Source organism: Copidosoma floridanum, unplaced genomic scaffold (genome assembly GCF_036245765.1).
Source record: "Copidosoma floridanum isolate Cflo_tuat_1 unplaced genomic scaffold, Cflo_Japanese_pri ptg000037l, whole genome shotgun sequence".
NCBI lineage: Eukaryota > Metazoa > Arthropoda > Insecta > Hymenoptera > Encyrtidae > Copidosoma > Copidosoma floridanum.
Genome location: NW_028321914.1, coordinates 480,276 through 495,708, shown reverse-complemented (window position 1 = coordinate 495,708; position 15,433 = coordinate 480,276). Strand labels below are relative to the sequence as shown.

Genomic DNA, 15,433 nt, shown 5'->3' with positions numbered 1-15,433 from the left:
GTCACCATGAAACACTGAAGGCTGACCAGAATAATCAGCATCGACGAATGTTACTACTTTTAACTTTTTTTTTTTTTTTCTTCAGCGTCGATTACAACCTACTCTATAAATCACTATTGTAACGCCGGAAGCATTATTCTTCGAAAACCAACACTGTAAGGTATCCAAACAGGTTACGATTCAGTATCTGGCCGCACAATTGTAGAGGGGGGAGGAGGGGGGAGGGGGAAAGTTGTTAAATGAAATCCTTATGGATTGTAGGGGTGCAAAAATGTAAAATTTAATTATTAATTTTTGAACGAAACATTGTGTAGGAGACCCTTATGTCACGTTAAATATTACTATGCACGCGAATGTAAGCAGAAATAAAAATACAAATAAAAAAGTAAGATGAAATAAGATTATTATTTAAGTTAATAAGCATGTTGGATTGCTTCAAAAAGTGCAAAAAAAGGATCTTTTTTAATGCAGAAACAGAGCGTCTCCACGTGTATTCAAGAATAAAGTCAGCAAAATTTCTAGGAGTTCAAAGATTGTCTTTCGGGAAGAAAGATTTTACTACTTGCCATTGTGATTCGATTCGCTGTGTATGTGTTCCGTCACTGGCCACAAACGGATTTCCTGGATTAGAATGATTAACTTTGCCCTTCGATTCTACGGCCTGTAAAAAATAAAGAAATATTTTTGAGATTAAGTTAAATGATATCACATCATTTAACTTGAAATGAGGCGTGCCTCGCTCACTACTCTCGCTCGGAAAAAAAATAAACTTGGACCCTATAAGTACTCACAGTAGAGTTGCCAGCAGTATACAGTACCAAACTACGTACATAATTACCTTTGTTGTACTATCTTTTTTAAAACTTGCTCTCGTCTATCTGTTCAATTTTTCCAGGTCTACCAATTTGTCCAATTTTCTCTTGTTTATTGATTTGGTACAGGACCACAACTTCGTGGCAATAATTATACCAATCACAAACTGTACTTCTCGATAAACAACCATTTTCCTTCGATCTTTCTCCATCTTCAAAAATAGCCGTATCATAACTCAATCTTTGAGCAAAAGAATACGTAAGATAAAATACCCGTGGTAAAGATAATTTGATATCCTCAAACCATGTATCAACACAACGTGGGATCCTAGAACGTGACCGACAAGGTGCCTTGTTACAACGGAAAGATCCAACAGTGTTGTTGTGCGTGTAGTCGATAGACATTGATGTTCCATGTACCCGACATCGTTTAAACGCAAGTATTAAGCTATTATACTCTGCAAATTTAATGCACTGTTTACGGGTACCTAAATTTTGTACAAAATATGGTAGATTAATCGTGTCTACTATCTTGTCAACACGCAATCGTCGAGGATCGTAATCTCCGTATGACTCCAACGAACCAACACACTGATCATCACTAACACTAGGCGGAGAATCGTGAGAAAAACATGGCACAGATTCATCGTCTTTATGAACACTCAGTTATATCTTGTAAGACTTAAAAATGCGAAATGACACAAAATTAAGCAAACTATACTGCTAAAACAGAGCTTATGAGAGCAATTAATATGCCTATCGCAAAATTAAGTGCATCTGAAGTATATATGGATATACTACTACAAGACTCTAGGCCTACTTACACAATGTTTCGTTCAAAAATTAACAATGTAATTTTTTAAAAATTTCGCATTTCCGCACCCCTACAATACATAAGGATGTCATTTAACCACTTCCCCCCTCTCCCCTCCTCCCTCCTCCGCAATCGTGTGGCCAGATACTAAACCTAAGCCTCCAAACGTAACTAATTGAGCCCTTGCCATTTTCTACCCGTCATATCCTTTCTTTCCTTTTTACACATCACACCACATACAAATACACAGTAGTACGAATAATTCAATCAATTTTGTAATTAATATATCACATACACGAGGTGTAACATCTATACCTTTTCTTTTCTTTTTTTTTCATCTTACACTGAGATTGTTCCTCAGACGATTATCTAGCTTTTATGTAACAACGTCGCTCTTATCCACTTTGACCTTTTAAATTCCAAGAAATGCTCAATTATCTCAAATGACCCGCTACCTAATAGGTGCCGAATTTTAATTTCCCCGAATTTCAATTATCTTGACTAGTAAAATTAATTTACGATGTAAGATAATGTGATTCTCCTACTCACTTTTTTCCCATAAAAAAACCTGTGGCTCACCCCAAGAGCAGTAGTTTAACTTGTACGCTCGTAGTACAGCGTAATATAGTTTTTAGTTCCAAAAACTTAGAGCCGCAACACTGTCAAGACAACTATTTAAATCTTTCAACAATAATTGTATCTTTTTTTCTTCTTGTTAGAATTCGTGTTAAGTTTAATATAAAGTGAAAACAAAAGTAATCAGCAAAAAAAAAGACAAGATTGTTTTAAGTTAAAATTTATTAATATTTCTCTATTACTTTTCATAGCAAAAGGATTCCCGAGTCCGAACCATCCCTACCTCTCCTTTCGCCTTCTTCGTCATAACTGCTAGCCACGCAACAAAATAACTAGTTGCCCAAGTTGGGGTAACATAGCAAATAATAAGTCAAGTTTTTGGCCGTCACCCGAACTTTAACTACAGTTCGAGTACGGAATGGATAAAATGAAACAATCTTCCCATCGGACGTGACATGTACAAAACAGAAGTTACAAGAAAGTCTAACAATCTTAGCATTCCATACTGATTGCGTCAGCTAGTGGTCAAGAAATAAAAATAGCTTTATCTCGTTCTTTTCGATATCTTTTTTTCTCTTGATACTCTTAGTTTTCAGAAATAAGAGATGCAATATGCAAATGACAACGAACTAAGTTAAAATAAGTGTGGGGTTATATACCAGAGAGAAATCGGATAATGTATTCCCACGAGCATAAAATAAAATACACTACTTTTGATCATACACGTCGCTAAGACAAGTACAGGGCTTAAGATACACCTTGTGTTAAGACTGGTGGGGCGTCTTAGTAAAAAATTTATAGCTATAATTATACCTATAAATTATAGCTATAATTATGGCTATAACTATTTACAAAACAGCTATAATAATGTATAAAATTCAGCTATAAATATAGCTATAAATTACAGCTGTAAACTTCTCATAAATTTTGAATAAAAATTAGTTTAAAATCAGATTTTTTCAACATACATCGATCAGAATAGACGGTATCATCTGTGTAATAACAGTAACGCTGAGAGCCTAAAGTATTTTTAAACAATTTTTAAAAAACTTGAAATTGTATACGATTTCTTGTTTTTTTTTCTACTTATTCAAAAATACTTCAGGCCCCCAGTTTTACTGTTATTATGCGGATGATACCATCTGTACTGATCGATATATGTTGAAAGAATCTGATTTTAAACTAATTTTTTTTCATTATTTGTGAAAAATTTACAGCTGTAGTTTATAGCTATATTTATAGCTGAATTTAATACATTATTATAGCTGTTTTATAGGTAGTTATAGCTATAATTATAGCTATAAATTATAGGCATATTAGTAGCTAAAAATTTTTGACTGAGGTACATCATGCTTAAACTATATATTTTCTACTGAGATCACAGTAAACATTCAAAGTTAAAAAATAAGTCTAAAATTGTTTTTCAAAACTATGTCTTACTTAAGTTTTGAGAAGATAAAAAAAAAATTACTTTTTTAAATAATTTTTTGCAGTTAAAAACCTTTATTTTTTTTCTAGAGGTAACGTTTTGTCTATTTATGACATGCTGTCAACATAACTAATTACAATCCTCATTTTATTACTGACTGTTTACAGTCAAAATAAAAATTTCTGTTACTCCGATAATATTTTTGACTTTCTCTTTATATAAACTTTATTGAAAACAACCTACTATTTTCTTGAGAAACGGTTATCGAATCATATGGCTTTCACTCAACTTTTACTTGTAGAAGTTAATAAATAAAAAAGCCCGTACTTAAATAGTACTAATAATAATTACCAATAAAAGCGTTTGCTGGTGGACAAGCTTCGAGGTCTGTGGCGCCATCACCAATGTGAACGATGGTTTTGAAGCCCCTTTTTTCTTTGAGTAGTCGAATGACTTCAGCTTTGCCACCACTCTGCGATGTTGGTTCCTTTTCGTCAAAACCAGCGTACTCCCCTGTAATAAAGTCTTTGTACATGTCAAATGCTTCAATTATTCCTATTGCAATAGCATAATAGTATCGTTCATTTATTTTTCCCATGTTACATTAAATATATTTTTAAACATTTTTTCTTAATATGTTAATGGAGAAGTTGAACAAAGACAGTAACTCATTTTTACATCAAATCAATAAGATATTAAGAAAATAATACGACAAGAGTAAAATCCTGAAACCACTTGGACTACGCCTCAAACCTAGATGCTCTGCTTGTACTCAGCTTCTCGATTAAAATATTAGGAAAAGTTTGTATTATCTAAATATTAAATACTCACCTGTAAAATAGAATTTTAGTTTATTTGCACATATGTTTTCTGGTGGAATGTTTAGTTCTGCCGCTACTGGAGCTATAAGACAGTGAAAGCCACCTGAAACTAGGAACACTTGCTTATTTTGTTCCTGTAGTGCCATAATCAGCGATCTGAAAAAAAGTTAGACATACGCAGATCAATTAAAGTAGTAGTCTATGTACATTTGAAACCACAACTTATCCCCTCTCTTGAATCAAGCACATATATTCTATGAAAGTTAGAAAAACTTGATAATGCAACAAAAAAGTGAGAACAATGTTCTAGTTGACTGAATTATAAAGCGCATATTTAACCTTGAATTGTTTAAATAAATCTTAATCAGCAGCATAATACATAAATATTGGTCAATACTAATACACACATATTTGTCACCTGTATCTGTCACAATTTGAAGACCGTATTGCCATACTATAAATGGCTGTCACACGATGTAGTTAAATAACTTTTATGTGAAACTATATACAAAAATTTGTATGAAAGAAGAGCTTACGTGGACGCATTACGTGCATGCTTAATAAAATAAAGTTATAAAAAGATAATTACTTTAAAAGAATAAATATTGTGCTCCTACTAAAATAAATAAGACAATCAACTATGGTACATGATAAACGTAATGAACAATTAAAAAAGGATGAGTTGAACAATGAATGTCAGCCATAAACGAAATTTACATACCTTTAAAGTAAGATAGTTCTTAATATATTTATTTGAAAGTGATCACGGTAGCGCAACGGAAAAGTTGCAATTTCGTCGATCTCCGACGTTAAGCAGTATTTGGCGCAATTAGTATTTAGATGGGTGACCGTTCGAGTCTCTCCGTTTCACCTGTGTTACTGGTTTTCGAAGGTTAATTGATTGTTTTTCTTAAGTGTCGCCAACGTGATCATGGGTGTGATTGAATTGGTGTTTAACTGTATAAACATCTAGTCATTACTTAGGTTTTCACCGATGGCTTTAAATGTGTAAAAAAGCTATATCCAAGCCTAAAGGCGATGATGCATCATAATAATAAAAAAAGGTTTGTTTGATTAAGGTATTTGAAGCACTCCGAGCAATACCAGAATAATTGTGGTATTAATCTATATTTTCAGTCCTGGCCACTAATACAGATATGTATCTTAATGACTCTAGGATCACTTAGAGTGTTCCGAACATCTTAATTGAACAAACCTAATATCTCGTTTCAGTAGGAAAGGATGGGCATGACTGGATTGAAAAAACTAAGTCAGTAGTGATCACACGTCTGCAAGAAGAGCTGTGGATTGTGGATTGCATACAAAAATTCTTCTACTACCTTTATTTCTATTTGTGTTCTACAAGAGCGTTAAATTCATTGTTCATACCTAGCCAAATATAAGTGCCGCATAAATAAACCAATCAATGATCGTAACAGGATTTTATACCAAAAGTTATAAGTTGTCATACCATTAATATTTTTCAATAAAAACATAAAATTTTGTATGCAACGTATTGCGCATTTAGGGTTGCAAAAAACTGTAGTAACCATACAGAAACAAGCTAGTTCTCAAGAAGGTAAGATTTGCTTGGTACTTTGTTAGTTAAGTGCGTAACACAATCTCTATTTGGCTATATGTAAACGCTATAAGTTCGATGATCTTGTAGAAACACAACTAAAATAGCCATCTGCTAAATATAAGTTATTCTACAAAACATAGTCTATTTCAAGTCCCATTTAATAACAATGTTGTGTGAGGAGATATCGATCGGAAAATGTTTTTTAAATAAACAAAGAAAGTCTTCTGGCAAAGGATCCATGGAATTCTGATCATTAAAAAATATTCCATTAGCTTTAAATATCAAGAAGTGGCTGTATTAGTGTTACGCCCTGTGTACGAAAACCAGGTTATATCTCACCTGGTATCTTAGGTAATTATTTCGTACTAAAATCTAACCTGAGATGTCAGCCAAGATTTCTTTAAAAGTATTCATAATAATAAAAAAAAACTAAAAATAAATTTTACAGTTTTTAAAGCTACTCTGTTTGTAATAACATTTGTATGGTACATTGACAACACGTTATCTTTAAAAGTGTTTGAAGTTAACTTCAGAAAATAAAACAAATTTTTCGAATTCTCATGTAAGATCTCGTCTGATATTTCATCTGAAGAAGCATCTGAAATCTCATCTGAGAATTTCAAAAATTCATTGCATCTTTAGACAATGGTTATAAAATACTTTGAAAGACGTGTTTTTCGATGTACCATGCAAATGTTCACTTTAATTGGACGACGTTAAATACTGTAAAAATAATTTTTTATTTTCTTTGTAGAAAGAATAATTATTTAGAAATCTCAACTGAGGTCTCCAGTGAGTTTTTGGCATGCGATATTTACCTGAAATCTCAGGTGAGGTTGAAACTAATGGTCGCGACGAAGACAGGGCAGGCTCGAGACTTATTTGACAACTTACAGTTTGGCCACTTCTGGAATTAAAAAACAGATTTTTTTTTTTCTACGATATAAAATCCAAAATTTATTAGCATAAAGAACATTTTCGTGCATTTTAAAGAGCTCAAAAAACTTTTATCCAAGACTTAAATGGTGTCGAATTCTCGTTTAATATGTCCACGAAAAATGCTCTTACAAATGCACGCAACTGAATTACAGCATTCCAACTTTGACGATTTGTAATTTACAAAGTCTAAGGATGCTGTATAAATTTTAATCTGAATTTTTCATTATAGTATGCCAATGCTAAAGGCTCACACATTCAAAAAGTTAGTTTCCCCAAAATAAAAACTAAGAGTCCTTGACCCTAAAGAACGTCATGTATCATTGCGAAGTGTCAAATTACTAATTCAAAAGATGATATGGGTTAGCAAACAGCTATTACATTAACATACATAATATAAGTACAATGTCAAGGCTCAGTTCTTATTTGGTGTGTCACAGTATCGATTTTTCAAATTTTTTATTAAAGCCCGTAACGTTCCATCTGCTAAAAAGCCGTATAGTTAAAGAATGTTGTTACGTCCGAACTTCTATAAGTGAAGGGCAGAGCTCGTAGATTCGTTGACCGACTGTTTAAATTTATTACTTATGTAATGCAGTAGTAGTGTGTCTTATCCGCCTTTTTATCTCACGTTCTTGTGTTATGACCTGACTTGTTCAGAGTTTGGTCTTCACTGTTTTATTTAAGTGCCATTCGAGGGGTTCTTAGATTTCAGTTCGTGAGCTTTATTTGTTCTATTTTTTTTATATTGAATAATAATCTTTATTGAAATAATATGGGTAATTCATGTATTTCTTTATTAAAGCAATTTTTTCATAATTTGTTTTTTTAAATACAATTTAATCGGGTCACTTTAACAAGGTTCAGCGTGAATTTTTTTACCAATATTTTACTGATATCCATCACTGATTATTGTTACTGCTGCTTCGGAGTTCTCTAATGCTTCGTGCTGTAACCGTCAGTGTTTCATTAAACTACACGAACGAGTTCGTGGCCAGTAGGATGTTGCGATTTCTGCTTTCTCTGTTATCGCCGGAATCACTTTCGGCGGGCCTCCTTTGCTGTACCTCGCTCCTTTGCGTAGTCTGATACTATTGATGTTCTCGATACGCACTCGAGTTGCCTCAGCCAACACGTTATGCCTTACGTGTATAAGGTACTCACGAGTCGCGAGAGTCAAGAGTTGACTAAAACCTCAGAGGACAGGTGACAGATGTACAGAGAGAAATTTTTCCTCTTGATGGTGCGTTTTTGTAGCATCAGAGCGAGTAAAAAAGGCCTTTGGTTGAATTAGGTCAACCAATGAGCGATGTTCTTGCAGACTGCGTCGACAGTTGCACGATGATGTTACATGTTATGATTTAACATATTAGGAAATAACCATACAACAGTACCAATCACATTTTCTGACAAGTGCGATTGAGTTTTTGGGTCAGTGATGATGAAAGCTCGTATCATCAATATAAGAACGCCAAATACAAGTTTAATTGTGACACTAAGTTTACAAATTTTGAAATTAATCGTTCTGAGAATTTTACAATTAACTTTAAATATAATGAGGTAATGTGTGTATTACAAATTTTAAATTAGTATACATTATCAGAATTAAACAATTAATGAGCAAGTAACTATCCATTCATATATACATGCAACTTTACAATGAGGCTGGCCGTATTCTATGCATATTATGAAGCATTGACCTTAAAACTAATACACACACGCACACACATAAATGACGTACGAGCTCCTCTTGTCATATGAGCTTACTTTATATTCACAATACGTCTTATCTGAATTTTGACGGACGAATACTTTTTAGTTATAATATAATTTGTATCAACTCGGGATGTAACTTTTGTAAAGGTGTTTGTTATACGTTATCTATTTTAAAATTCCTTAGTGTTCTATTTATATATCAAAGTAAGAATTATGTTTCTATCCATTTGAATTTTAAATCTTGGTACATTTCATATAAATCAGTAATTTAAATTTTTCTTAATACATCTAACATACTTCTATGATCGTTCGTTAGCCACTGCTTGCGTGCACGCAGTCGCAATAGTTAACAAGTTTAACTGTGACGATGATTCTATTTCTACACGAGAGTACTCGTGGCGATGACAATAATAAGGCTTTTGCTTTCAACGTTGGAATCCAAGTCGATGGTCCTTTCTTTTTTGTTCCTCTTTGATTCACTTTTTAGGTGAGTCTACAGTGGCCTGGATTGCTCGAGCTTTTCTTACGCAGCTCAGTCATGGAACTAAGTATTACATTTGCTTAAAAGATGCAACAGAAATCACTTTCCGTCCTTTATAGTTACTTTAGAACACTTCATGAAAGAGAAAAGGCGAATATTCTTTAATGCAAGGAGTTTTGAAACCCTTGCATTTAAGGTTGACACGTTAGGTTAGGGATAAAATAAAATTGCTGATCTCTCGGATTTTATATTAAATACAAGTTTTTGACGAAATTGTGTATGATATTTCTTGTGGTCATACGCAGTAAAGAATGTTAAAATTATTGATTATTCACATTCTTGGATGTACTAGTGTAATTTGATGTTGGAAGATGAGCGCCTTATAAGATTGTTTGAGGTTGCTCGCGTAGTTCGAGTTTTGCAACGGTAGCTTGTTTTAAAACAAGTAAGTTATACGTCTGCCAACTGCCGAAGCAGGTGTACCGCTCGAGGTTTGGAGACCACTGAGCTTTTGCTTTTTATAGTTAAAAAATGGAACTCTATGTTTCGACGTAATAAATATGAAGCATATGACATGGGATGTCACAATGTCATGTATCTTTGCAACGTTTTAGATTATAGGCTTGGAAGGTACTTGGTAATAATAACGCTATTTTGTATACGATATAAGTACACTTTTTTCAGTTCATGCGTCACAACCGATTTTTTGATGCAACCACAAGAGTAGCGTCAGGGTTCTTTGTTTCACGTAAATGTGCAAAATAAATAAATTACTGGGTATACAATAAAATCAGGCTATAGATTGATAGGGTAAGAAACTAATTCTTCTAATATTTGTGTCGTGCAAGTGTATTGGTGCTATTGGATGCCAGAAAAGTGCATAATTTTAGGACTTTGCATAACTAAATGCACAGTAGATGTCAAATAATACAAGTTTAACAACTTATAAGGAATGTAAGTGTGAAAGTTTTAACATTCAAAATAAGTGTAAACATCATGATGGTCAGTAATACAAAGTTTGGATGCAGAAGGATACACTTGTATTCATAATCCACCTGAAAAAAATAATGGCCTTCTTTGTGGCATTACCTTTGTAATACCCTTAGGAAAGCCGTATGGCATTACATATGGTTTACCATATGGTATTAGATAAGGACCTTTAGCTTTATGATGCCATATATAATTCCATATAAAAAAAATACATGGAATTACTAACTAGAAAGAAAAAATTTTGTCATAAATGCAAAATACCGTAATAAGTTATTGATAATTTACAATCTGAATTTCTATCCAAATAATAACTTCAAAACAAGGGGGCCCAGCTGATTTTACTGATATGTAAAAAAATTAGGTTCTTCCATCTTTTTTTTTTTTTATTTCTGAAATATTACTCGAATCCCCTTATTTCGGAGTTATCATCCGGATGGTATTGTAACATCGGTGTATCCACATTAATTGTTTTTCCTCTTGCTTCAAATCTTTCCGTGCCGATTTTAAAATACAAAACGCAGGGGCCAATGTGCATCTGCAAAGAGGTGAATCACCTACAAGAATGCTCGTAGCTAAGGTACTACGACCATGCATGACTCACTAACATGCACGCTGGCCCACGCTGACCGGAAATGCAAAATAAAATATTTTTCTACAACCATAGATACAAAAGTTTAACTGGGAACAGTTAACCTGAAGTATTAAATGCAGATATAATGTTAGATAAACATAAGGTTGAGCATTAGGATAGCTTAGAATTAATGCATAGAAATAAGCGAAAATATTATTACAAGCCAGAATCGTCACAAAAAACCAGTACGTACTACACCACTAGCAAACAACTACATTACATATTAACTATGACAAATTTGGTACACAACTTTAGTAACCTTCAAAGAACTATCCGATTTTTACCATTCAAGTTAGCAAACTCATAATTTACAGAGTAACCATTTTTTCATCGAATTAATAATTTCATAAACATACTGCAATAGTCTTATTTGTAATCTAGTTGATTGCTAACACTTTTTCCCGAATGTAAAGGAAAAACGGAAAATAACCCTTTCCTTTTTCTTGACTCGGAGAGAGAGTCCGTATGCCTGCCTCCAATAGGGGTAACAGAGTCCTGATTCCCCAGGGTACCACGAGACGACTCCCTCTCCAACTACTAGCAGCAGAAAAACATGTTCACCAAAATTATACCAAAATTCCGCATTATTTTCGTAACATTATAAACATTCAAACTACCGGTAAAACAAATTATGTTAACTCACAACAAGCAAACCACTAGTATTCTAACAACTGCTATTTTTATTATCATTATTATGATTATTATTATTATTATTATTATTATTATTATTATTATTATAATTATAATTATTGTTATTACTATTATTATAAATACCACCACTAATTATAAGTTAGTACGGCCGCAGCCACCGTTTTGACGCTTAAGTAGTAGTATTAACTAACAACTCACCAATCGTTTGTTCACCCTAGCATCAACCGAATTGTTAAGCGATTTTCACCGCTCTTTTTGCAATGAACTTAGCTGAACGAACAACCAATGTGTAGCATTAGTAAATATTAACAATACCTGGTCGTAATGTTAAGATTAAAATATATTGAAATTCTGTCAACTTTTGATGTGAAAGAGAAAGGAAGGGCATGAGTAAGTGAATCACCTTCCCTTCTCTTGACGCACAGAGGAGAACAAGCCGGATGTGGGATATGCCAATTTCTGAGTGGCTAAACTAGAGCAGTTCTAGCCAATTAGATTTTCGGCTATTGTCTTTTCTTCAAAATTTTCCCCCGGCAAGTTTTCCTGCGTTTTTTGAGCCAGCGCGTGACCGAGGTCCGCTTCTCGCAATAAAAAGGCCCGTAGGCCCAGAGGAAAATCAGTTTGCAGTTCGTAGTTCAGAGTTTGACTTGACTCGACTCAGCTCGAAAATAGCCCTTCAAAGTGGACTGAGTAGTAAGAGTCCGCCTCTGCTACAACCCAGTCTACTGCGAAGCGAGGTAAAGCAATTCAGTTCGGCACGCGAAATTCGACGATACCCTTCGAAGTAGACTGAGTAGTGAGAGCCCGACTCTGCTACAATCCAGTCTTCTGCGAAGTGAGGACACAGTCGAATTTCGCTACCACCCTCGAACGATCAACTGGTTGCCAGAGTCCGTCTCTACTGCCACTTGATCCTCTTCAAGAGCGACTTACATCCACGCTGGTTCAACGTCTGTAGCAACTTTCACGTTTAAATAAAAGTAAGTGACCACATATCATATTCTTCCTTTTGACCAAGTTTTTCCTTTTGCGCGAATACCATTACTCGCCCTAGTATTGGCAGAGATAAGTAGGGAGATTGCCAGTGCCTATGTTAATGAGTGTGCCAATGTTTCGGCGCTGATTTAAGCGCCAATCCATCGTGGCCAGCAGAGGAACCGTGCACATGTTTTCTATTGGCTGGCGGCTTGTAGGCTCGGCTCGCGGGGAGAGGTAAGGGGAGATCAGTGAGGGAGACATGAGAATCCAAATGTGTGCATCGGTGATGATGGAGGATGGAGATGGAGGGGAAGCTAAACCTATATGTATATGCATACAATGGGCTATATATCTATAGCTAAAGTTGTACACTGCTAATACGAAAAAGATGAGCTGCGCGTTTAAGTATTACTTTTCTCGCTTTTCCTCCCTGAAAGAAAGATAAGCTTTTTAAATGCAGTTGATCATTTGTTCAACTACAATAAACAAAACATAATTGTCAGGTTAGTAACAAATTTTTTTTCATTTTTCAAAAAATGACAAGCTCAACGCAATTAGTATATTTTTTTGCTTTTTTCAATGAACGAGCGCCTTTATCCCAATAATCCGATGCGCTCAATAGTTCTTCACTTTTACGATAAGTGAAATTATTGAATAATATATGAAGGCATTCACCACAACGACACAGTAAGCTCAAATATTTTTTGTACTAAGTAATATTATTTACTAATATACTGAACACCTTTACCCGAACGCTCCATTGCACTGATATCTTTATTTGTTAATTTATATTTTTTCACCATTAATACATAGCTTAACGGCAATAATACGATAAAGTTTAAATTAAATCTCAATCTTTGAAACTTTACGATAAACATATGTAACTTATAGTCTCAAGGTATTCCAAGCGTTAATAGCTGAGAGGGCTGGAGCAGGAGGGTGAATTTTAGTTTTGCGGCTCCGGGTTCCAATCTCACTTGGAGCAAATTTTTTTTTTTTTTTTTTTTTATTCCAACATTACTTTGAATGTTCATACCTTTTTTTTATGATTACTTACGTATTTTGTTTTATCAGTGACTAAAACAATTTTTTTTTTTTCCTATATTGGTACACGATCCAAGAAAATTTTTTTCCATTCATGGCTAAAAAAATTATTTAACGCATCAAGTAAAAACTTTTCAAGTGCAGTTGATCATTCATTTAACAAAAAAAAGAAAAGCATAATTGTCAAATTATTAAAAATTTTTTTTTTACTTTTCAAAAAATGTCAAGCTCAACGCAATTAACATATTTTTTTGCTTTTTTCAATGAACGAGCGCCTTTATCCCAATAATCCAGTGCGCTCAATTGTTCTTCACTTTTACAATAAGTGAAATTATTGAATAATAAATGAAGGCATTCACCACAACGACACAGTACGCACAAATATTTTTTGTACTAAGTAATATTATTTACTAATATACTGAACACCTTTACCCGAACGCTCCATTGCACTAATATCTTTATTTGTTAGTTTATATTTTTTCACCATTAATACATAGCTTAACGGCAATAATACGATAAAGCTTAAATTAAATCTCAAGCTTCGAAACCTTACGATAAACATATGTAACTTTTAGTCTCAAGATATTCCAAGCGTTAATAGCTGAGAGGGCTGGAGCAGGAGGATGAATTTTAGTTTTGCGGCTCCGGGTTCCAATCTCACTTGGAGCAAATTTTTTTTTTTTTTTTTTTTATTCCAACAATACTTTAAATGTTCATACCTATTTTTTATGATTACTTACGTATGATGTTTTATCAGTAACTAAAAACATTTTTTTCAATTACTGTTTATGAAGAAGTAATTATCAAAAAAGAAAGTCATTACAGCTTTGTTTGTGGTAATACCTGTAATAGGTTATTATGAAAAAATGCTCGTTCTCTCTGTAGTTTTTCCGGGCTGGAGACCGGCACACTAAATGTGGCTACATTACGCGCGCGTTTTTTTTTTTTTTTTTTTTAATTAGTCGAGTGCTTGACGAATTTATTGAAAATACTACTTCAAGACAAATTGAATAATGAAAACTAGTGATTAACTAGTTACTACAACGAATTCATAAATACTGTAACTGTTATTAAGGTGAGTTGTTTTCCGAAAGCACTATAATTATTTCGTTAAGCGATTATTTTACGACTCGAATTGAAAAGTATAATACACTTCTCAGTGACGCATACATTATGTACATAATTATAAAAATAATAAATATCGCGTAGTGAACAATATTTTTACAGAAATTTAAATTTATGACTCCTATCACACACAGTAGCGCATCCTATCTCGTTTGCATCCCATTTAGAGCGGGAAATTATTTTAATTTATTACGGCTAATAATAATAATAATAAAAATAATAACAATAATAATGATAATAATAATAATAATATTATCTAGAGAATTTTTTAGACAACACAAAAACAGTCTTTATTCTTTGGCAATGAAACAAGTAATTTTTTCTACATGACTATCTAAGACATACTAATCAATCATTTTTAAAGTACAAAAAAAAAGAATTTTGTTTATAATTTTAAAAAAAAGTTTAAAGTTACTTTTTAAAATACTTTCAAGCAATTCAAGAATTCATTAACGTCAGTACTTGTAATGCAAACTAAAATATGAAATTGAAATGATTAACTGCACTTAAAAAGCTGTTACATAATGCGTCAAATAATTTTTTTAGCCATGAATGGAAAAAAATTTTCTTGGATCGTGTACCAATATAGGAAAAAAAAAAAATCGTTTTAGTCACTGATAAAACAAAATACGTAAGTAATCATAAAAAAAAGGTATGAACATTCAAAGTAATGTTGGAATAAAAAAAAAAAAAAAAAAAAATTTGCTCCAAGTGAGATTGGAACCCGGAGCCGCAAAACTAAAATTTACCCTCCTGCTCCAGCCCTCTCAGCTATTAACGCTTGGAATATCTTGAGACTAAAAGTTACATATGTTTATCGTAAAGTTTCGAAGCTTGAGATTTAATT

At 33.3% G+C, this 15,433-nt stretch overlaps 1 protein-coding gene across 3 annotated transcripts in view; it reads right to left on the bottom strand.

The window, feature by feature from the left end:
• aay (phosphoserine phosphatase) overlaps positions 1 to 15,433 on the bottom strand; it is a 392,153-nt gene that overhangs the window by 64,258 nt on the left and 312,462 nt on the right. For all 3 annotated transcript variants that reach the window (XM_089597796.1, XM_089597797.1, XM_089597798.1), the window contains 2 exons: positions 4,463 to 4,608; positions 3,983 to 4,144 (listed from right to left, as the gene is read on the bottom strand). In XM_089597796.1, the coding sequence (XP_089453922.1) occupies positions 3,983 to 4,144; positions 4,463 to 4,608 (308 nt within the window). The remainder of the gene's footprint in view (positions 1 to 3,982; positions 4,145 to 4,462; positions 4,609 to 15,433) is intronic.